Here is a 23,121-nt window from a genome sequence, read left to right as displayed (position 1 = left end):
AAAGCAAAGCCGAGTACTACCATTCAGACAGCTCATCATATTTGATACTGTATGCACACTCTGAGTCGCACACTTTACGCTTCCTGTTTGTCTCTTAGGTAGCTCTCTGTAAGGGGAGAATATGTGGTATTTTTGGTATTTCTGACATCTCACAGACATCTCTCTCTCTCTTTCAGTCTTGAGCTCTGTCCCTTCTCATTTTCCTGTTTCTTTTTTCCTCACATCCTGACACCTCCACACAACATGGTGAAAATAGGTTATTCCGTCAGGTCACTGTGCCCATTAACATTACGAGTGCCGGTGCACATCAGCGAGCAGTTTACTGCAAACACATTCTCCACGTTAAGCTACTACATAAAATGCATTAACATAGCTGCTTAAAGGCCAGCATCTTAGTACCTAAGATCATGAATGTGAACACCATAGCTGCTTTCTGTCACAGTGTGCCTTATAAATGTGTTCATGTTAATGCTTTGACTTGGATCCATTCCATTCATGTTTATGATGTCTTTAAATCAGGGTATCTGCTGGTGTTGAAAAGTAAATGTGAAGTTTTCTCAAAAAGATAGGTTTTTTTTAAGTCTTAATTTTAACTTGGAAAAACCTTTTAACTTTTTTCTTGCCTGCCGTAGTATTAAAAATGAATTGTTTCCGTACCTTATCATGGGCTCTTGGGAGATGTTGCACTCTAATAAACTGAATGCATCAATAGGATTCCTCCTCTGTTGCTCCTCCTGAGGATTTGTCCCCATGTTTTCCCCCTGTTAAAAGAGATGTTATAATAATGGGCTATAAAAATTCAACTGCCTTGACTTCAAAGTGAGATAGATGCAACAGAAGATAACACTGTCACTCCTGGACAACACTGACAGTTGTAGCAAGGATTTAAATGAACTGAGCATTTTCCATTTGTTAATCCATCCAGGATTTGTATGCCGCTTATCCAAGTCTAGGTCATTCCTAATGAATTCATTCTATCAATCCAGATTATTTTAGTATACCGCTGGGGAGTACTGAAAATATTTCAAATAATAATAAATAATTCTAGGCCATACTGTTTCGTCTAATTTTACGTCATACTTTTCAAACTTTTGCCGGTATGAATGTAAATCAGATGCTTGAATTGCATCTACGTCGTGTATTATACAGGTCTTAAAAAGTCTTTGATTCAACTTGGTGGACCCTGCAGAAACCCTGTAAATGCACAGTTGATTGAAGCTGCACTGCCAGAGATGTTGTTGTGTCGTTGTTTTGTCCAGCAGAGCTTTATGTAAAATAATTATAGCTTGAGCTGATGTAAATATAAAAGTTCTTCATCAGGTTTTGTTTCAGTCGCCCTGGATACCTTCTTTTTATTTATTGTGTTTTGGTTTATTCAGGTCTCTCCCTGATGAGAAGATCAAAGGCCATGTGATGTTGGAGCCATGTCCACAGGTCACCCCTGAGCCAGGCCTCAGTCCTGATGTCCCCAAGTCTGATGTCCACAGACAGCCAGCTGGCCACAATGCCTCTGCCCCTCCCTCCGAGCCACGCAAAAGCAGAGTTCGTGAGCGCAGACGAGAGGGCCGCTCAAAGACTTATGACTGGTCGGAGTTCAAAATGGAACAGACGGAAAAGCCTGTAAACGAACGAGCAGACACAGTCGACTTCAGCTCCTCTTTCTCTACCACCTCCTCCTACTGCTCTCCCTCCTCTTCCCCCTCCTCCTTAGCGTCCTCTCCCGTCTCCAGCTCCTCCCTCCAGACTTCATCTGCATCAGCTACTCACCCAAGTTCTACAACAGAAGAAGCAGAAAAGGAGAATGTTAGGGGGGGTATCCCTCCTCACAGCGCAACCAGTGCAACTCACATGCCAAATACTGTTACAGTTAGTATTATTTCTACGCTAAACACTACCCCACCGGTACAGCCATCATCACTTGAGAGCCAAGAGCAGGGAAAGATGGAGGTAGACCACCCTATTGCCATCTGTCCAGCAAATGAAGATAAGGACAACAGGCCCCCAGAGGTCCAAGAAGAGATTGAACAGCGATGGCATCAGGTGGAGACAATACCTTTAAGGGAAGAGAAGCAAGTGCCCATCGCCACGACTTTAGGAAACTCTAGTAACTCCGACAGGTTGCCTCCACATGAACTTGCTGCGCTGCTGGACAAAGAGGTGCGTTATCTCAGTGTGGTCTTATGCTGTTCGGTCTGGAATTATTTAAACGGTTACAGATTTTCTTTTTGTTTCTCAGGTTCAGCAGAGTCCGTTTGAAATTACTCAACGGAGGTTTACATCAGTATAAAAATAACTTTGTTGGAGCAATATCTTTTAACACATTGTGCCCAAAGTTGAGGGGTTCAAAGGTTATTAAACAGATCCACATGAAGTCAGAAATTTTTTTCATATTTAACATTTTGCATATTTAACATTTTTGGAATCCTTTTACAGTCAAGGATTCGCCTGAAGTCTTTGGCCATTTGACATCAGATAATAATTAGTATTTTCCCTGGTGATCTGCCAGTAATGACTTCAGAGACTGAACAGGGTTTCTTAGCGGGTCTTACAGTGAATACTTACTCATACTTCTTCTCTCAATCAGTGACATAGAAACATCCAGGAGAACATTCTGGCCGTGCAATTGTAGAAGGGAAGTCTTTATAATACAAAGGTATTTCTGCTCATGCTGAAGACTTCTCCTCCTCAGTCTCCCAGGTTATTTTAGCATTTTTATGCCTCGTTACTATTTTTTTCACTTGCAGTATACTCCTCGTATTCACAGATGACTCCACCTCAATCTATAGGGCAACTTTCAACTCTTGATTTTGAGCCATGTGAGATATTTTGTTGACAAACTCATTTTAAATCAAGTCAGTTATATTGATGCTGTCCAATATCACAAATCGTAAATTTGCATCAAATTTGCATCATGTACAGGACTCCTGTACAGAATACAACAACTTGTGTCCTTAGACCCTCTATTTGGATAAGGAAAAATTTCAAATTTCCTTTTAGTAAAAGCTGAATTTTATGCTTTATTCCTGAAATGCATTATGGTGGAGATGCGGTTGTCACATTTCATGGCATACAATAGAAATAAAATGGAAATGGCTCAATTTTGTGGTATCAGAACATCTTGTGCCATTCATTTATTATTTCTTCTCTTCCCGTCTTTGTTCAGTTGGGACAGAAGCAGAAGGAGCTGGACCGACTGCAGAAGCAGAACAACCTTTTAAAAGAGAAACTGGAAGATGCGCTTGGGAGAGAACAAAATGCCAGAGAGGGCTACGTACTGCAGGTACCACACTCACCGTCTATCATGCAGCTTCAGTATCTGTTTTTAAATAGGCACCATGTACACATAGCTTTACAACATGAATTTTTGACAAATAAATTTGAGCAAGAATGATATTAAGCATTGCAAGATATTATAGATGTACTGGAGAAACGTGGTGTATCTAAACAGTACTGTGTTTTTGGTATTCAGTCTTTTGGTACACGATAGATCAACTTAATGTGTGGCTACTGTAACTTTAAAAAACATTCTACTAACAGGTGTGGGTGCTTATTCTCTGAAGCTGATACGCATGGTTGTGGTGTTCTTAGCATGAGTTTTCACTAACTTGTTTTGACGGAGTTTCACATCTCCTGGGAAAATAACTGATTTGATCTGATATACTGAAGGTAAGAAACTTGATCATCTTGCGCTGTGCTTTTTCCTTCCTCTTCATGTGTGTGTGTGCGTGTGTCCTTTCCCCAGCTTGATTTCTGCATGCACATCATGCATTGTGTTTCAGAATAGCATGCTTTAACTCGTGCTTTTATTTAATTTTTACGGTTTACTTTTGCATCATACATTTAGGTTCGTTTTGTTTTTATTTTAAAATCACCGTATTAGGAACCCATTTCAGGTTTTTTGTTTGTTTGTTGTTTTTTTTTGGGGGGGGGGGGCTCATCTAATCCTTTGAGTTTCCAAGTGACCTCTGAAAAAGCACAGTGGAAGTTTGGGGAAAAAAGCTTATCTAAAGAAAGATTGATAACAAGAAAAGACAAAAACTTATTGTCCTGGTAACCCCCGAGATGTGGTTCTCCGTATATGGTAGGGAAATTAAGTCATGTCATTAATGAAACTGTCTCACCAATCTTTTTCAAGAGTGCAACACCCCCTCCCTCCTCGCCGCAAAGAGTGCCCTTGCAGCGCTTGCACAAGCTTAATCAAGATTTACAGGGTGAACTGGAGTCCCAAAAGCGGAAGCAGGACATTGCCCAGCAGCAGATCCGGACATTAAAGAGAAGTTACACTGAAGCTCAGGACTCTGTAGACCGCCATGAGACTGATATTCAGGCCCTGCAGACTAAACTTGCATCTGCAATGGCTGAAATCTTAGCGAGTGAACAGGCTGTGGCCCGAATGCGGAATGAGCTCAAGCTCGAGCAGGAGCGTTCAAAAGATCAAGAAGTGGAACATGGCCGCAGCGAGGCCACCCTACGAGTCCAGTTGAAGGACAGTGAAGATAGACTACGTAACGTCGAAGCCAACCTCTTGGAGAGAAATCAAGCCCTGAGGCACTTGGAGCGCCAGCAAGCCCTGCAGCGAGACCACCTGAGAGAGATACAGAGGTTGCAGGACAGGCTGCAAGAGGTGTCCGCTCGACTAAACGCTACCGAAGAGGGTCAGGCGCTGAAGGAGGAGCGCCTGAGGAACGAGCAGCACAGCATGCAAGAGAGTCATGAGAGGGAAAGGCAGAATCTGTGCAGGAGATTAGCTGAGGCTGAAACTGCTCGAAAAGAAATAGAAGACAGACTGTTGGAGGCTATGCAGCAGGTGGAGGCCTTGTTAAGAGGGCGGCGGTCCTCGGGAAGTAAAGAAAGCAAGGAGGAAATGCTGAAGTTACAAGAGCAGCTGGGCCAAAAGACTGACATGGTGGAGTCCCTGAGGGAAAGTGTGCGAAGGCTAGAGGAAGAGAAAGGCCATCTCACTTGCCGCTGTCAGGAACTTCTCAACCAGATTGCAGAAGCAGACCGTGAGGTCAACAAGCTCCGCAATCGTCTGGAGACGGAAGAAGCTGATTACTACACCCTGGAGCACTCGTATGAGAGGGCTACTCAAGAGTTTCAGAAAATGAGCCAGTTCCTCAGAGAAAAAGAAGAGGAGATCCGGCAGACTAAGGAGATGTATGAGAGGCTGATGGAACGCAAGGAAGAGGACCTAAAAGAGGCCCTTGTTAAAATGACTGCACTTGGCAACAGCTTGGAGGAAACTGAGCAGAAGTTGCAAGCTAAGGAGGAGCTTCTTTGTCAAATGAATCAAAGCCTCATGGATAAGGTTGAGCCCTGTAGCGCTGAAATGGATCTGCAAGCCAAGCTTGTGGTGGCGGAGGATCGCATTGCAGAGTTAGAGCAGCACCTCAACGCCCTGCAGCTGGGCTACGCTGATCTACGCATGGAGAGGCAGCAACTCCCAGAACACGGCAAGAAGACAAGGGTTAAAACGTCCTCCTCCTTGTCATCAAACTCACAGCTTTCTTTTGACAATACGTCCAAGACAAAGAACTACCCAGATGATAAGGAGTCTCAAGCTAAGAGACCAAGGATACGTTTTTCCAGCATTCAGTGCCAAAAATACATGAGCTTCGAGGGCCTGGACACCAGGCATGTGAGCAGTACCTTTGTAGACACAGGACAAAAAGTTAAACGGGATGTAAATGAAGAGAGCCAACTAACTGAAGGAAACGTCACGTCTGATGTTGCATTCACACATACTAGTGACCCAGAGAAGTTTATTTCCATCATACATGTCTTAGAAACTAAACTGCTAGCCACTGAAGATAAGCTAAGAAACCTCACACAGAATCTAGAAGTGCAACAATCTACACAACCAGAAGAAATGTCCAAGATTGACCTGAAGATGTCAGAAATGAAGCCAGAGAAAGAGATTAGCGGTGGAAGCGGGAGTAGTGCTGCCATGAAGCATTACACCAAGGCCTTAGTGTATGTGGAGAATAGTCAAGAGAAAGTGAGGGCTATTCTCAGCGGCTCTCATGATACCACTGATTCACAGCTGCACTCATTGTCTGAGATAGATAATGATTTGTTCAATGCATCCCTGTACATCCAACAAGGGCAAAAGACGTTGGAAGAGCAATCACCAGTTATCCATCAAAATCAACCCCCCGAGACTACAGACAAAGAAGCAATGCACCTCTTTGCTAAGACCTTGTCCTTTGAGGCCGTAGTTTTGAACAAGATGGCTTTGTTAATACAAACTTCAAAGTCTGGCTTCCTACAAGCTCTTGCCGAGATCTGGGACGACATAGAGCACATTAAAAGGAGTGACAAAGATTGTTTGGCTGTAGTTTACGCTGACGTCTTAACCAGGAAGCTGATGTTAGAGAGTGCATTCTGGAAAGAGCTGGAGAAAGCCGAGACAGATGTGGCTAAATCCAAAGAGAGCAGTGCGGGAGCTGATGTAGATGTAGATGCCACAGTTGTCTTCAACACTTTCATTAAAGCAGAACTGGCTTATTCTATTCAAAACCTTAAGCTTTGCTATGAGGAGAAATTCAACATACTGAAAAGGGAGTTGACTGAAGCCCATAAAAACCTACATCAAAGGGAAATGGCTCTGAAAGCAATTATTGAAGCTTCCAAAAGACCTGATTTGAAAAGTGTAATAAAAGAAGTCAAAAATAACTTTGGGTTTAGCAAACAAAGGTTGGCGGACATCCACCCCCCTGAACTTGCTCCCTACATGGAGCAGATCGAAGTAGAAGAAGCTCGAGACTTGGCTGAGGAAATCGTAGACAGACACTTGGCTGGTGAGATGCCCTCTTGTGGTGTTGAATCGCTGCAAAATGCACACGAGAACCTGGCTAATGAGCTGCAAAGACAAGCAGCAACCCTCCGCAAGTACGCTCAAGAGATAGAAAGTGGCGAGAACCATCCGGCACTCTCAAAAATGATCCACACCGTTTTAGGGCACCAAACTTCACATAGTTTCACAAGTACCTCTCTTTGTATGCGCGAGGCCCTCATCCAGGCTCAAGTGGCGTACGTTGCATGCAGGTTACGGGCGACGCATGAACAAGACCTGGGCTGGTGTCAACAGACCGGTCAGACCATGGGCGCTCTTGTGCAGCAGCACGCCCGCAGCGTCACGGCGATCCAAGAGAAATACGAAGCGTCGTTACAGGAGGAGCGCCTGAGCTTCACACAAACGGTGGCGAACCTGCGGCAGGAGAATCAAACGCTGAAGAGTGAGATCAGCAAGCGGGTGAACCAGCTCTCCCAGCAGCAGGAGCAGGTGGCCCTCCTGGAGAAACATTACCAGAAGGAGACCAACGAGCTGAAGCAGAGGCATAAGAAAGAGCTAAGCCAAACGGAGCTGGGCCGCGACTCAACAGAGCTGGTCCTCATGGAGACCGCAGCCGACAGTCAACAGAAGCTGGAGGTCCTCCTGGTGGACATGGACACCATGGAGGAGCGGCACGAGAGTCACGTGAGGAAACTGGAGGAGCAGTTTGAGCAGCGGATCTGCAAGCTCGAGCACATCCACAAAGAGGAGATTGAAAAGTTACAGGCTCAGTATGTGGAAAACATTAAGCGTGTCAAAGGTTACCAACCGGACAAAAGAAGCCCAGAGGTTTCACACTCGCCGCCCTGCGATGAGGCTGCGACACCGATGGAAGAAGAGGAGCAGGGGAAGGGGGAGGATGCACAAAACATGTCCGAGGTGGACTCCATGGTGGTTCTGAAGGACCGAATCCAGGAGCTGGAGACTCGGATGACTAGCATGAGGGACGAACTGGAGAACAAGCACCTTGAAGGAGATGTGGCCAGCCTGAGAGAGAAATACCAGAGAGACTTTGAAAGTCTTAAGGTTTCTTACTCTTTCATTTTACCTTAGTGAATTACACTTTTCTTAAAAGGAGAGAGCAATAGATGAATAGTGACATAGTTAAATAACTTTTTCACTGTGGTTCTTCATTCTACTAATATTCACTGATGATTTGGAGTTGGGAAATGGTGTGATTTGACATAACTTTTCAAACTGAAGGAAAGAGATCAGTCTCCATGCAAACTGCAGCATGATTGTAACTGTCCCAAGTCCTTTTTAATATTTTGATGTGCTAATATACAGTCTGACATTTATTTTTAGTCACACTAGTTGTGTCGGTGTAGGGCTGCTATTGCTGGTCAGCCAGGCCAAACTTAAGTCCAGTCTGAAAGATGGTTCTAGATATTTGATGCCACATGATCAGAAATTCCTCACTTCCAGGATTAATTCTAATAATTGTGGTCACCTCCTCCCTGACTTTCTCCATCCCAGCACCACATGAGGCTTTGTGGTTTTCATTGAAGTGTCTTAACAACTATCGGAGAATTTAAAGCCAATGATGTTCAACACAAAGTGCACCGTAATGCATTCGGTGACTTGTAATCTGCTGCCACTGCAGTCAAAATATCAATTTAATGTATTGTTATCAGCCTCCACTGCTGAAAATGTGTTGAGTATGTCATGGTGCTAAATAGCAAATGTTAGATGGTTTTCATAGTAAATGTTATACCTGCTGAACACCTGCAGGTTAGCAATGTCAGTCTGAGCGTGAAGGTATGCTTACGTCATGTTTGTACGCACGAACAAAAGACTGTGAAGATGCATTTTTCAACGAACAGCAGCATGCAAGAGGCACAAAGCAACTGGGAAATGTTCTAAAACTGATGGTTTTTTTTCTATTAAATTCTGCTCTCATTGCATTACTCTGCTGATACTCACTGATAATCATTCATTGAAACTGCGGGCTGGTGTTCATTTGGTTCCCTCACAACACTAAAGACGTTTCAGTGGATAAAAATACCTTGTTGGGATTTCTAGCTACTAATTCCTGGAAAGACTCTGACCTTGTGCATCAGTCTGGGACATCCTCTGCAGTTTTACACAGTGAATTAATCTGTCGCAGGGCGTCACCGCTTAAGTAATGCCTTCCATAAGTCCTGACATATGTCAGTTCGTCTGTAACGTTGCCTCTTAGTTGGGCATGAATCAACACACCATTTCCCACATTGAGTTACAGAACGAGAAGTCTTATGAGAATAAATGTCTATCAGTAAAAAAAATGCAACTTTGCTGCACTAGAATTTCACTGCTTTAACTTGCTCTTTTACTAACATAGCTGGGCTTTAGATCTTAAAAAACTTGCATGTCTTCTGTCAGTTATTTTGCTTGTAGCCTTGTGAACTATTAATAGAAATTGCACTGAATTTATAGTCTCAAATTAGAATATAGGTGGTAAATATTGAAGTATTTTCACGACCCTTTCTTCCCTCTAGGCCACATGTGAACGTGGCTTTGCCGCCATGGAGGAAACACACCAGAAGTTGATAGAGGACCTCCAGAGGCAGCACCAGAGGGAGATTTCCAAACTTATGGAAGAGCGTGAGAGACTATTGGCTGAGGAGACTGCCGCCACAATTGCTGGTAAAAGAAATGTCTTACCACCCATAATTGATATATATTTTTTTAAAGAAGACCAACATGCAGTAACTCAATGTGTGATCTATCTTTATTATAGCTATCGAAGCTATGAAAAATGCACACAAGGAGGAACTGGAGAAGACCCAGCGCTCCCAGCTGAGCGGACTCAACTCTGACATCGATGAACTTCGCTTGCAATACGAGTACGCTCTATGACAAGAACACAAAAACTTTTCCTTTTGATTTACAAACAGCCTCTGTAAAAATCAATGATGCTCACAAGATCTGAGCAGATCTTGTGATCATCATTGATTTTATGCTGAGAAAAACGCATGGAAATGCATGTTAAAACTATCCAATGAGATTTCAAGCTGATATTGTGATGATGTGACTGTCCAGGGAGGAGCTGCAGTCCATCCACAGAGAACTGGAGGTGTTGTCCGAGCAGTACTCCCAGAAATGTCTGGAGAATGCTCACCTGGCTCAGGCGCTGGAGGCCGAGAGGCAGGCCCTCCGGCAGTGTCAGAGAGAGAACCAGGAGCTAAACGCTCACAACCAGGTCAGAGCCCACATACCAGCACATGTGGCGTACATACGAAAGCATTTCCGTCCGCACTTTTTAAATACTACTTCGTCTTTTTAACAGGAGTTAAATAACCGATTGACTGCAGAGATCACTCGGATGCGCTCCTGTTTCAGCGGGGAAACTGCTCTGTCACCGCTTACACAGGGGAAAGATGTTTATGAACTGGAGGTATGTTTGAGCGCTCGCACACACACACACACACACACACACACACACACACACACACACACACACACACACACACACACACACACACACACAAATGTCTCCTCAATCTAAGTGTTTCTCTCTATGTTTTTTTAGGTGTTGCTCCGAATAAAGGAGTCAGAGATCCAGTATCTTAAACAGGAAATCCACTCTTTGAAAGATGAACTGCAGTCAGCTCTAAGGGTAAGCAGAGTCAGCCTTTAGGAATTTAGTTTAATAAAGGTATGTTCCTGCACTGTGTATCTTTCCTTCGTGTGTTTTAATGACGTTTGAAAAAGCTCAGCTGCTTCACATTCCTCACCAATCATTTTACTAGGACAAGAAATATGCCACAGACAAATATAAGGACATCTATACTGAACTCAGCATTGTGAAAGCAAAGACTGACTGCGACATCAGCAAACTGAAGGAGAAGCTGCTCATTGCCACTGAAGCTTTAGGAGAGAGGACAGTCGATGGAACAGTTACTTCTGGATATGGTGAGTAGAAAATGCTGAATTTCCTGAATAAGTTTTGTTCATCATTACGTCTCTCTTGCTCTGTGAGGAACAGAGATCCATATGAGGTCACTATGACCTCCTTTGTGTGGATTGCCGAAAGCAAGCCTGTGACAGGAGGTCGTAGTGAACTCATAATGTGAATTTGTTATCATTAATCATAATAATCCCTGGTTGAATTAAATTAAAACATGTTATTTGTACTGCCAAAGATTTTTGCTTTTTGCTCGTAGCACGACCATTCATGAGGCATATAGTGACGACCTGTTTTGACATTGTTTATATTCAGGAAATGGTACACGGTATTTATTTTGTGTATTGGATCCAAAAACTACAATTTGCACCCGTTTTGTTGTTCTAGGTTTCATCCAAAGGCGACTGGACTTTTAGATTCTATAAGATGCTTCACCTCTCATCCCAAAGGCTTCTTCATTTATGATTGTTGTTGTTGTTGTTTGTTTGTTTGTTTTTGTTGATTTTCCGTGAACACAGAGCAACAACCTCTCTGTTGCTGTCCAGTTTCATGATAATGATGACATGTCTTCATTGTGTTTTTAGATATCATGAAATCAAAAAGTAATCCAGATTTCTTGAAAAAGGAAAAACAAACAACCTCCAAGCAATCAAGAGGAGTGAGATCAAAGGTGAGTGTCAAATTCACTTTTTTCTTTCCTGTATTACTGGCTTTTATGTTCTGACATACAGACTGAGAAGTATCCATCCACTCCCAAAACTACCATCCGTCTACTCTGGGATGTTTAAAGCTTTTCCGTCGCGCAGACGTTTCCACTGCTGACTGTCGCCGCCACATACAGAATAAATGTGCTCCAGAGTCGCTCGCTCTGCTCGGTCAGGTTTTTACGGTTTGTCATCTGTCTTGTTTTGTCCGTCAGTCTGTCACTGAACAGGTCTCACGGGATAGCTGACACTCCCATCGTGGGGTGAACCCCCCCCCACACACACACGCCCCGCCCCTTCCCCTCCCAACAGCCCCCGCCCCGAGATATGCTGTAGGTATAGCATGACGTAGACCGAAGCATGCCCTACGTATCCTCGCATGACCTCCCCTCTCCAACGAACCCCTTCCCTTTTTGCCCCATCACGCACACCCAGAAGCTAAATTGTAGTGCCCACTTCTCAGCTGAATATCACAGGTGTGAGGATGAGCAGAAAAAGGACTTCTGGTTCCTCTCCTGCTGCAACCACAGCGCTAGTTAAACAACAAAAATAATTGTTGTTTCTCATCAGAGGATTTTTTTTTTTAAATTTTTTTTTTACATGTTCCCACATTTCTGTTTACATCTTTGGATCCTTTGTGTTTGAATGTATTTGTGTGTTGAGCACACCAGCAGGAACTCGTGTGGCATGACTCTTTGTTTCCAGTGTCATCCTCCTGTTAAACGTATCTGTTTGGAGTTGGCTGTTCTCTCTACCAACACGCGTGTCATCATCCACAAACGATAAATTACTTTGTTTTTCTCGTCTTCGTCAGAGCCTGAAAGAGGGACTCACCGTGCAGGACCGCATGAAGCTTTTTGAAGCAAAAGATTCCAGGAAGATTTGAATATCACAAATCTTAAGTTTCTGTTCTCTCGCCTGGCCTCGGGCCTTTGGTCAGTTTGCCACAGCTGTGCCAGCTTCAGCTCAAACACTTTTATAGGAAATGGAAAAAGGAAAAAGGTCTATCGAGGCGATTTCTAGAGCTGGACCGACTGCTCCCATCCCTCTGATAAGTTTTTTTTGTTTGTTGTTGTTTCATTATTTTGTAATTAATTAAACAAGATTTACAGTATCAATCCAGTGTAAGGCCCCTTTAAAGAAGACATAGATGTATAATCTGGAGATGTGTCAAATAAGCTGCGAGAGGGGTTACGTGACAGCATTTATATTGATGCTCCAGAATGCCAAAACACAGCAATACACACAGTATGAATAATATATATTTCCCAATATGAATTAAGTATCTGCTGTATTTTATTATTGTTACAGTGTCTATATCTAATACTTTTTAATGTTGCACCAGTTGTGTTGTACATAACTACTGGATATGTGTAGAATATGGTTTGCTATTGATTGTTGGGGCATCTGCTGTACTATAACTATGGTTTGATTGATAGTGGAAAACAATGTGATGCTTGTGTGATGTGATGAGAGTTTTATATATATTAAAAAAAAAAAATGGAGTGTCTGTGTGTGAAGGGTTGAAACGGGGGGGGGGGGGAGGGGGTGAGATTGCACTTATCACTTGACTACTTGAGGAAGCTTGTTTTTATTTGTCTCAAATTGGTATAGTGACTTCAAGTCGTTTATTGCAGTGCAACCAAACATCCTGACTCGTGTCATATTTAGTGAACAACAGTGACTTGTTAGTGATACTGGATTTTTTTTAAATAATTTCTTAAAGCCTGACTTTGTGTTTGCTCAGTTTTGACTTTGGTGTGAGAATATCATCTCATAAAAACTATCCCGGACTTTGCATGACTGTACAGTATAATTTGAATTGCCGAATGATCATGTTGCCTCATTTTCCTACTTTATGCTTTCGTGTGAATCTCTTTAACACTAATAAGCTTTGCTTTGCAAGTCCTACTGTTTAGATGTTGACATTGAAACGTTTTACTGTAAGCAGCAGTCTTGAAGCACTTGGCCCAGTCCCTGACCTCTCACTGAAATCTAGTCGTGCCTCAACTGAGTGAAGAATTATAAACATCCATGAAACCTGTGCAGCTATGGATACACACTGTATAGTATTCAAACCACGCCTTGTACATATATGTATGCCACACAGAAAACTCCTGTGTTTTGTTTTAAACTTGTACCTTGCTCACTAGCTCTATATGAAATATATATATGAATATTTTTTATTTTCATTTGAATGTATAACGTCAAATAAATGAAGTGTTTGGAAATCTTTGGAGTTGTATTTTTTTCCTAAACATGACCTGTGGTGTCCATCAGTCAGTGACAGTCAGTTGACCATAGACTCTAAATCTATAAATAGAGATTTATTTAAAGTGCTTTTCCAAGAGTGCAGTGAAATAAAAGGAGTTAAACAAAAAAAAACACAGAGAAAGTCTTGCCACAAAATTAAATCAGTTTGAAGTTCTGCATGAGTGTTAAGTTTCTTTTATTCTCTTTACAGATTTAAAGGAAAAAGGTTTTCTGAGGTCAGTTAAAATCAGTTTCTCAATTTTAATCTTTCATCCTTATTTAAAAAGAGTTGCGTTTCATCTACAGTGACTGAAGAGGAAGTTATAAACTGTAATAAATGCAAAGTTCATTCGTCTGAAGATGCTAAATCCACAAGCCAAAGCAAGATGAGCTGCTGTATTTCTTGTGTCCTTATTGTAATATAGTTTAGTTATTTTAAACTAGCATCAGGCTGCCACAACCTTTTGTTAACCTGGTCTGGTGTCAGAGGCAACACCCAGACAGATGTATGGGTTATGAATAATAGCCACTGTTGAAAAATAACAACTTCATCAAAACTACACTAAACACCCAATAAAAAAAAGCATCCACAGAAATCAAACCGTGGTGGACACACGTGGTCACCTCATCAGCCGACAACACAACAAGTGAATTACAATAAACTCTGCAAACACTGGAAGAAACACTAATGTAAAACTATCAAAATCAGAACAATCAAGAGGGCGACTACAAACCAGGTCAGAACCATTTGTACCAACAGGGAGAGACGGAGGGCCCCTCGGGTAGCAGCGTTGCCTTCTTCTAATGGAATAAATCACATGTAAATCAAGACCAAAAAAAACAACAACCTCTTAATAAAACAATGTATACATATTAAAGTGTTTTAGATGTGTCTTACATTGGTCAGGTGAGTAGACCCTCCCGTGGGGCGTGAACATGGACTCTCCCGTAGACCCGGACACGCCCACACAAACGCTCTGCAGGTGGCGGGAAGACTTTTGCAGCGAGGCCGGAACCGCATATCCCCGTGAGTTTTTGTTATTTTACACATAGGTTAAGGTTAGGATTTAAGTTTAGGGATCATTAGTTCACCGGTCAATTGGGTCGCACTTTCCTCCATCAATATAACCGAGTGTATAAACCGGTGTTCGCCTGAACAGCGCCGGACCGGAAGTCTCTGCGGCGGAGGTACTCATTTAAATTGAACAAGATACACGTATCGTGTTCGTGTCGAAGTTACAGCCACGCACCAGTGGTTGATTTAACCGACATTATTATTTGTCAGAGCTGCTGTTACTTGTGCATGCACGTTATTTATGGCTCAGCTCGTGAACCAGGTGTTACCGCAGGTGCAGCTTTATGAGGTCTCTGCAACCAAACTCACAGCCTGGAAACCCCACAGACCTACTAAGAGAAGGAAGGTTTTACTGATATTTAAATTCATACCAAATATCCATATACCAGTGCAGGTGAAGTGGACGCTGGAGCAGTAGAATTTGTACTATTAGCATTAATCCATTTCTGTTTTACTGCAGAAATAAGATAACATGTTTCCACTGTGTGTGTGTGTTTAAAATAAACCCCCACAATTTGAAAATAAGCACCAAAAAGCCGTGTTTTTGAGCGTTCCTCTGTTTGATTGACAGGTCTGTGGTGCAGTCAGGTTTCTGCCATCGTTGGGCGGGATTTAAGGTTGTTGGCTTTCCAGCCGGATCAAGTCAGATCAACCACTCGTTCCTCCCCAGCTCGTCCAAATACGGTCACCCCTGGCTCCAAAGCGCTCTGAACGAGTGTAACTCCAGGCTTCATAACCGGTGTTCACACGTCAGTGGGTGACGTCGCTGTTGGATGCCACTCGGTTGTTACCTGTTGCTGGCAATAGGCATAGCTGGAGGCGTCTGCTGTTCATCTGCTAGTTATGATCACGTTTCCCTCAAAATCTTAACGGGGTAAAATGGTGAAGTGATGCCGTTTTTATGTCCAAAAAGCAAAAGCTTCATTCTTACTTCAGTGTTCTTTAAAAACACTTTACTTGCGGTGACTCAACAATTCTAGTTCATTCCTATAAATCATTTGACTACTGTGCACACTTTTTTTTTTTAACATATCATTTTAACAAAGCTTTTTTAATACAACATTCAGAACATACCATAAAGAAGAGGACTGGTTTGTTCTCAGAGGGCGGCTCTTGTCTTCTCACTTCTGGTTCGAAGAGAAAATCTGCTTCTAATTAGGCTTCTCATCCTGGCAGAAAATCTGGTTTTTATTTTTTCTATTTTCCTTTCAAGATTCTCCACCATCTCCACGGCCTCTATTTCATAGTCCTCTGCCTGGATCCTCAACTCTTTTTCTTTATCGAGCCTCTTGGCGAGCTCCTCGATGTCTCCGATCAGACCATCCTGCTTCCTTTTCTCCGCCTCCAGTTGGTCAGCGAGCTTCCGGGTTTTGGCCGAGAGCTTCTTTGTGATGGTTCGAGCCTCCTCCAGATTTTTCAAAAAGGCCTCGCTGATGTTATCGGCCTCCAGTTTCTTTCTCTCTGCCTTGGCTCTCAGTTCCTCCTCATTCTGGATCTTTTCGTTGAACTCGTCACAGAAGTCCTCTATTATTTTGAAGTGCTTAAGGCCTTCAGCCTCTGCCTTGTCCCTCCAATCGTGTTCTTCCTGCAGCATTCGCTGTAGCTCCTGGATCTCAAAACGAAGCTCATCCTCTTTTGCTTTTTTCTCAGCTGAAGTCTCATCTGAGACAGGCGGGTCTTCCAGTTTCTTGAAAAGAGCCGCCGCGATCTCCACAGCCTCCTGCTTTTCAGCCTCAGCCTGGCTCCTCAGTGACTTCTCCCTCTCTCGTGCTTTGTTCAGATCCTCCAGGTTGCGTTTTGCGACGCTGAGCTCGGCGGTGAGCACCTCCTTTTCTGCCAGGTGCTTCTTTTTCACCTCCCCAAGTTCTCGAAGAAGTTCCTCCAGTGCGGTTGGTGCGCAGGCCACTCCCTCTGCACCCACCCCTCGGTTCTGTAAGGCTTCGGCTCGCTCTAGCTCCTTCTTCAGCTCCTCCATTTCCAGGAGCATCGCCTTTTGTTCTCTCCTCTCATCCGTTAACTGACTTTCGCAGTTCAGTTTCAGCTCCAGGATCTCCTGCTGAATGGTCTTGATGTCTTTGCTGAGGACACTAACCTCCCCCTCGTAGATGTTACAGAGGTCGGCGTGCAGATGTGCGGCTCTCCGTTTCTCCACGGTCTTAAACATGTGGTCGCAACAAACAAACAAACAAAAAAGAACGTGCGTCTTATACTCGGTTTACTGGGAGAAATGTCTGGAGAGACCCGTGGCTGTCCGTCACACAGCCTCACCTGCGGAATTCTGGAACATTATGACATCACAACATCAAAGGACTAAAGAACGTGTTGTTATCTTTGGAACATTCCCAAATTCACAGCTGCGCTGCAGCTGCGCTGCGGCCCCACAAAATCAGAGGAAGTTTCACACGTCAGTGCTAAAATAAATGAGCATTGGTAAATGTTTGATTGCGGTGCCTAGACAGCATCGTCATTATGCCTCACCCCATCACGATACTACAACTGTAACCTTCTGTTGTGTGAAAGCTGAACATTTCAACAAGTAAACATGAATCTGCATTGCGTGACAACAACTAAAACATCTCTGTGCTGACAATTTGGACATGTATGAAACTTAGTAATTAATTCCTCTTAGAATCTTGTCACCAGCATTAGAAACATCACTAATGTAGTGCTGCTGCGTGCTGATCATAAAAACCGAAGCCTGACACATTATGTGTATGTTTTGTGTATGAACCTGCGTGTTTGTAATGTTTCTCTTTTGAGAGACGCTGAACTGCTGTTGAAACGTCCTACTTGCAATTCAAATCTTTTTTTTTTTTAATAATAGGTAGTCAGGTTATTACACTCTATTGATTGATTCATTCAGCAGTGGTCTTAAAAAATTCTACCACAACTCCTGTCAGATTTTCATGGGAGAAGATTGTGTCTGCTGTAAACTAAAGCAGTCTGACTTAAAAAAAAAAAAAAGAAAAAAAAGAAGTAAAACAACAGGTTTAAAATCAGTAAATTTATCCACAGAAATATGCTAATTCACTATCTTCTCTTTTATCCTGGCAGAGCAGTCGGGATTGTTTTGTCCACAGCGTGGAAGGGGTTGTACAGGAATGTCAGACAAGCCTGAGGAACAAAGGTATGTACGTTCATCATGATGCCGATGACAGCAGAGGTTGGTCGATGTTGACCTGGGAAGAAATGCAGCTTATTGTTACCGGTGACTTGACCTGTGAGACCCTGTTAATTCATTTCCCGATACTCAAAACAAAGGACGTGAAAGATGGACAGATAAACAGAAAGACGTGCGGTGTATGTAAAATAGAGGTGAATGGTGTCCAGAAAAAAAAAAGTGCTGTGATTTCTGAGCTGAGGCAGATCAGATGGTGTGAGCCTCTTGATGCGGAGCCCATTTAGGCCCATTTAGGCCCATTTAGGCATCTAATGCAACAGGCCCCTCACTTGGTGCGGTCAGGTTGCGGCTATCGTTGGGCGGGATGTACAATCGTCGAGTTTCCAATCGGACTGAGTCAGATCCCCACACACACACACACACACACACACACACACACACACACACACACACACACACACACCAGCTTGTCCAAATATGGTCACTTTTGGCTCCAAACCACTCCGAACTAGCGAGAGGGATTTTCCTGAAATGTAGTGCAAGATGCCTGCTTTAACACCGAGTACAATAACATCATATATAAAATCTGAATGTGAACATTTAACTCACACTTTATGTCTATTTTGTACGTTTGACTGCATCATAAAGCATCGTACAACCCTACAAAATGATAAAACATGAGTATTTACCTTTTTTTTGTATTACCTGTTTTTACCAGTTCTCTATATTTGCATGTTTGTCTAGATAACCTCTATAATATTCTCTTTGTGAGGAAGGATGTTGCTGACAGCTGTGTGTTTACTCACTGTAGTCTATAGCTGTTTCCACACTGCTTAAAATACATCTTTTACCAGACAATTATCTGTGGTAAAGATTTTAAAAGTCACAGTGATGTTTGTCTTAATTTCTAATGACTGAGAAAATGTGGCTAACAGTGTGTGCAACGACCGTCCCATCCGGCTTCAGTTTTTTTTTCTTTCTTTCTTTCTCTTATTATTTTTGAGCATCTTATCAGCACGCCGCATCAGCAAAACTCGCCTGTCTTTGTCCACACGAGGGAGCTATCGGCTTGGGTCCTGAGTTTTCACTGAAGCTGTAGAACAGAGATGTGTACTGGTGCAGCAGAGAACCCAAATCCAGGCAGAGACGTTTTGCTATTAAAACATCTAAATTCTTCCACTGCAAGATCATTATTAAGATGTCATATTTTCAGGAGACTCGTATCCAAAAGCCATGAATGATGCTGAATTAGACACGCAAAACTTTAGATCTGTTCACTTAGAAGAACTGCAGGATCTGCGTGAATGAAAGCTTTACTTCGGTAAGAAAATCTAGAAACCAAAGATTTCTATTTGCCCTTTGCTTTATTATTATTTTCATTATTAAACGGAACATTTGCTGTGGTTCACACACGCATTTCTCTAAGTGATTCTTAAAAGTAAACCTTAACACCTAAAATTGAAATGTGCGTGTTTGAACGTGGGTGTGATTTTTGTTTTGTTTTGTTTTGAATATTGTACAATTTCTCTCCGATTTTTTGTTTGTGATGGCTCGGTTTAGATATTCGACCAGCGATAATGAATATAAATTACAGTTAAACTGATCAGACAGTCAATTTGACCTCTTCAGGCTGAACAGCCTCTGGTGGCTCTTCAGGTCCTGTCAGCTGACCTTTGCTGCTGTCTTGAGCGTGATGGTGGCGGAGGGGTTAGGGGGTCGTGGGGCAGCCCCTCGCCCGGGCCCCTGTCCTCGGGGCAGACAGGTAGACCTAAGTTTGGTGTACGTGGAGCTCGGCCCCGCGGCCCTGACCTTTTGCAGAGGGAAGGTTTCCCCTGATGCGGGGAGCAGAGGCACAGGTAGCCCCAGTGACGGGGATTTAGCTTAGGGAGCTGCTTCACCTTTAGCACAGCCACACGGCCGTGCGGGGAAAACAGAAGAAGATCAGGTGCTGCTGCCACTTTGGATCTGTTTGTTTTTGGAAATGTAAAAAAAAAAAAAAAATTGCGGCGATTGCGTTTAGCCTCGTGATCTATCACCGTGCAGCAAACTGACGAATCTTGTGTTTTCTTGGACATTATTCTGCCCCAGTTTTCTCTTTCATCATCCCACTCGCAAAAAGAATGAAACTGTTTTTACTCAAAGAAATACATCGTGTACATTAAATTTTTTTTATCAAGTAAAAGGATGCAGCCCAACATGACATCATCCATATAAAAACATTACCCTTTAAAACATTTTACATTACTTACATTTATTGTCATTACAATATTTACAAATCCATTCAGAGGATCGTTTCAGCATGATTTTAATGGACTGAATTGTTCAAATTACCCTAAAAGAAATGGCTGATGTTACATTTTTCAATTATTTTAAGGAGGACTTTATTGTAACAATCAATGTCCGTAGTGCATTAGAAAAAAAGTCTTTCTCTTCCACGTTTTCATTCATTCTCCGTTTGTCTCATAAGGTGCAAAATGTTTGAGGTTTGTGTGAAGGTAAACTGAGAATAAGAGTGACCGTCTCCGTCTTCTAGCCAGTGAAAATCAAAGGCATGCCAGTAACGATAAGTTCAACTGCATCTGAGTAGCTGTAGTCAGTTATATTACAGTCAGAAGAGCTGAGGTTCAGTTGTCAGCAGCTGTCAAAGGGCTTGGAGGACACTGGGCTTCCAATCGCTGTATGGATGGAGGTCTCTTTGGGCGCTTGGCGGAGGAGGGGATGTCGGTGAACACCACTGATCGTCCATCGGGGCAGAGCAGGACGCTGGAGTCGGCCTCGCACTTGGTGGTTCTGCTCGGCCACAAGGACTCAGCTGGACTAGGCCTCAGGCCGAGGCCGCCGGGAGAGAGCACCTCTGTGTTCACCACCGCTGCCTGACTCATCTTGATCAGCATGTCCAACGACTGCTTACGACTCTCCAGTGACGCCTTCATCACCTTCCTCTCACTCTCGTCCTCCTCTTCCTCCTTTTTCTCCTCCAGCTCCTCGTCCTCGTCCTCCGTTTCTGTCGTGTTGTCTTTAAGGCCGCCGTCCTCTCTCTGGTCACCGACTGAGTCTGTCGAGTCCCTCTTGACTGACAGGTCGAGGGGACCGTCGCTCTGGCGAGCCGTGCGCTCCAGTGCCAGGTGAATGTGGGAGAGCTCGCTGCGGATTTTGCTCAGGTGCTCCCAGAGGTGTCGCTGGGCGGGAAGGTCCTCCTTTTCGAGGTGGGAGATTTTGTGTTCAGCCTCCTGGTACTCCTGCAGAGCCTTGGAAAGGTCACTGAGGAGAGCAGCTACCGACTCTGAAGCTCCCTCTCCGATCGCCCTGGCAGCAGTTGAGTCACGGCTGTCGGGCCCCCCACCGGTCAAAAGAGAGGACGTTTCACTGTTGGGACTGGTGAGAGGATCGTTGAACCAGAAATCAGCAGGCCGGGTCTGAAGCTGAGCATCCTGTAAACTAAGAACAGGAAGGGGTTAGTGTCTCTACAGCTGTAATCTACTTCATAAAAAAATGTACAGACAAAAGTGCTGAGGTTAGTCCTACTGCTACTTCTCCGACTACTCCCCAATTATTATTATGAAATAAAATGTTTTATTTAAATCTTTACCTGTTCTGTAAGAGAAGTTTGTCTGCTGCCATGTTCAGAGTTGATGCAGTTTGAATATTCTTCAGGAGGTCCAACGTAAAGCTCATGGCTGGCTTCTTCTCCGCGGGTGCGTCGTGATTTCTCAGCGCCGGTCCGTTCCTCTTGAGACCCCAGCTTGTTTTGCCTTCCTTGGCTGCTGCCTGCAGTTTATCCCCCGACCTGTAACCCTGGTCGGGGGAGTCTCTCTGAGGGGACGCCCAGCCAGCAGGGGAGACGTCGCTTCCTGGCCGCAGAGCAGGCACTTTCCACAGGTTGACTTTAGGCTGGAAGCCCGACAAGGAACTGGCTTCCAGACTTCTTGTGGAGGTCTTGAGAGATTTGCCGGCATCGCTCTGACTGGAGGCCGGTGCGAACGTGTGCTCACACAGGAAGGGGTAGTAGAGACGAGGGGGGATGAGCGGTCTGTCTGTGTGTGCGCTGGAGGCCGGGTGCATCAGCTGAGCGGCCGACGCCAGGAAGGGAAGCTGTGCGAGCTGCGCGTGGGTTTGCGCGGCCACGCCGGAGGCTGCGGTGGGAATGGCTGAGTTCATGTAGGAGAAGAGGCTGGGGCTGATGGGATAACCTACCCCAAGCATGGACAGGTTGAGTCCAGTGGGATCCTGGTAATCCAGCAGGTTTGGCGGAGGAGGGTAGCACGGGATTGAACTACTCACTCGAGGCTGAGCACCTTCTGCTTTGGCCTTCGTATGGCTGGACGCCAGCAGCCGCCACTGCTCTGACAGAAGCCCAGGAGCTGTTAGACATGTCTTTGATAGCTTGTAGTGTCTCAGCTGGGCCTCGACCTCTACGGACCGCGCTCGTAAAAGCTGATCTTCGAGAGAGAGCATGTCTGCCATCAGAAGCTCTGACTCTGGCTGTTTGGTTCTCTTGGTCGCGCACTCTGCGGCATCTCCTCTGCTTTTATTTCCGGCGCTGTCTTTGGTCAGCCCGGTGACCTCTACTCCCTCTCCCCGTCCTCCCTCCTCTTCATCGTCTGGTCCCTGGCTCTCCCTGCCCTCACCCTCCTCCTCCTCAGACCTTCGCTGCCCCTGCCTCTCCTCAGTGCGCATCACCTGCTCTAGCTCATCTTTCCCGGCGGTGTGCAGGCCGTGTGCCTGCTGAAAGGGTCGGAGCTGCTCTGGGTGCAGGATGTTGCCCTTTTTGTACGGCCAGTCGGACTCTATGAGCAGAGACAAGGAGTTTTTACACAGGCTGTACTTCATGTGGTTGTACAGGTGGGACTTCTCCATGCAGGTGAAGGGGCACTGGAAGCATTTGTAGTTGTAAGGTTTGCCCCATGGTCGTGGAATATAGTGGGGCTTCTTCGGCTTGCGCTCCTTGTGTTTGCTGGCGGATGTCACTTTACAAGCGTCATCCTTGGACATGATTGAGTCTTTATATTTAAAAAAGCTTTTGGGACTCAAATTCTGATAATTCAAGCTAGACGTTTGGATATTTAGCCTTTTTTGCCAGGGTACATTTCATTTGAGGCAGGCTTTTCCTCAGTATTGTAGGTAGAGTGCGATGGACAGTAGCATCTTCATGGAGCCGAACCTGTGAAAGAAAACAATAGTTCATGAATAAAGCTGCAAATCAACAGATTGAAGGACTGGGTATTTTATCTTTTCCTTATATTTCCT

At 44.1% G+C, this 23,121-nt stretch overlaps 2 protein-coding genes across 8 annotated transcripts in view; one reads left to right on the top strand and one right to left on the bottom strand.

Annotated features, from left to right (window-relative positions):
- Positions 1-13,656, top strand: part of LOC138616914 (protein outspread) — a 49,808-nt gene extending 36,152 nt beyond the window's left edge. For 5 of the 7 annotated variants that reach the window (XM_069691509.1, XM_069691514.1, XM_069691512.1 and 2 more), the window contains 11 exons: positions 1,380-2,157; positions 3,164-3,280; positions 4,136-7,861; positions 9,313-9,460; positions 9,555-9,660; positions 9,857-10,016; positions 10,104-10,211; positions 10,347-10,433; positions 10,567-10,729; positions 11,306-11,391; positions 12,240-13,656. In XM_069691509.1, the coding sequence (XP_069547610.1) occupies positions 1,380-2,157; positions 3,164-3,280; positions 4,136-7,861; positions 9,313-9,460; positions 9,555-9,660; positions 9,857-10,016; positions 10,104-10,211; positions 10,347-10,433; positions 10,567-10,729; positions 11,306-11,391; positions 12,240-12,311 (5,551 nt within the window). In that variant the 3' untranslated portion in view covers positions 12,312-13,656. The other 2 variants (XR_011310629.1, XM_069691513.1) reach the window with 2 other exon arrangements.
- Positions 13,657-20,173: 6,517 nt separating this feature from the next.
- prr35 (proline rich 35) lies at positions 20,174-22,905 on the bottom strand. The gene is made up of 2 exons (XM_069691240.1): positions 21,464-22,905; positions 20,174-21,312 (listed from the first exon to the last, which is right to left on the bottom strand). The coding sequence occupies exons 1-2, from the start codon at positions 22,864-22,866 to the stop codon at positions 20,499-20,501; spliced, it is 2,217 nt and encodes a 738-aa protein (XP_069547341.1). The 5' UTR covers positions 22,867-22,905; the 3' UTR covers positions 20,174-20,498.
- Between the last annotated feature and the right edge of the window lie 216 nt (positions 22,906-23,121).

This window comes from Brachyistius frenatus, unplaced genomic scaffold (assembly GCF_029030835.1).
Source record: "Brachyistius frenatus isolate BFR_SWC_R1_liver_20210118 unplaced genomic scaffold, ASM2903083v1 Contig_11, whole genome shotgun sequence".
Classification (NCBI taxonomy): Eukaryota; Metazoa; Chordata; class Actinopteri; family Embiotocidae; genus Brachyistius; species Brachyistius frenatus.
Note: the sequence above shows the minus strand (reverse complement) of the source record. Positions and strands in the feature narration are given on the sequence as shown.

Coding starts and splice junctions, on each gene's coding strand:
- prr35 (XM_069691240.1), bottom strand. CDS start 22,866: ATGTCCAAGGATGACGCTTGTAAAGTGACATCCGCCAGCAAACACAAG. Junction 21,313..21,463: donor AAACTTCTCTTACAGAACAG/GTAAAGATTTAA, acceptor TCCTGTTCTTAG/TTTACAGGATGCTCAGCTTC.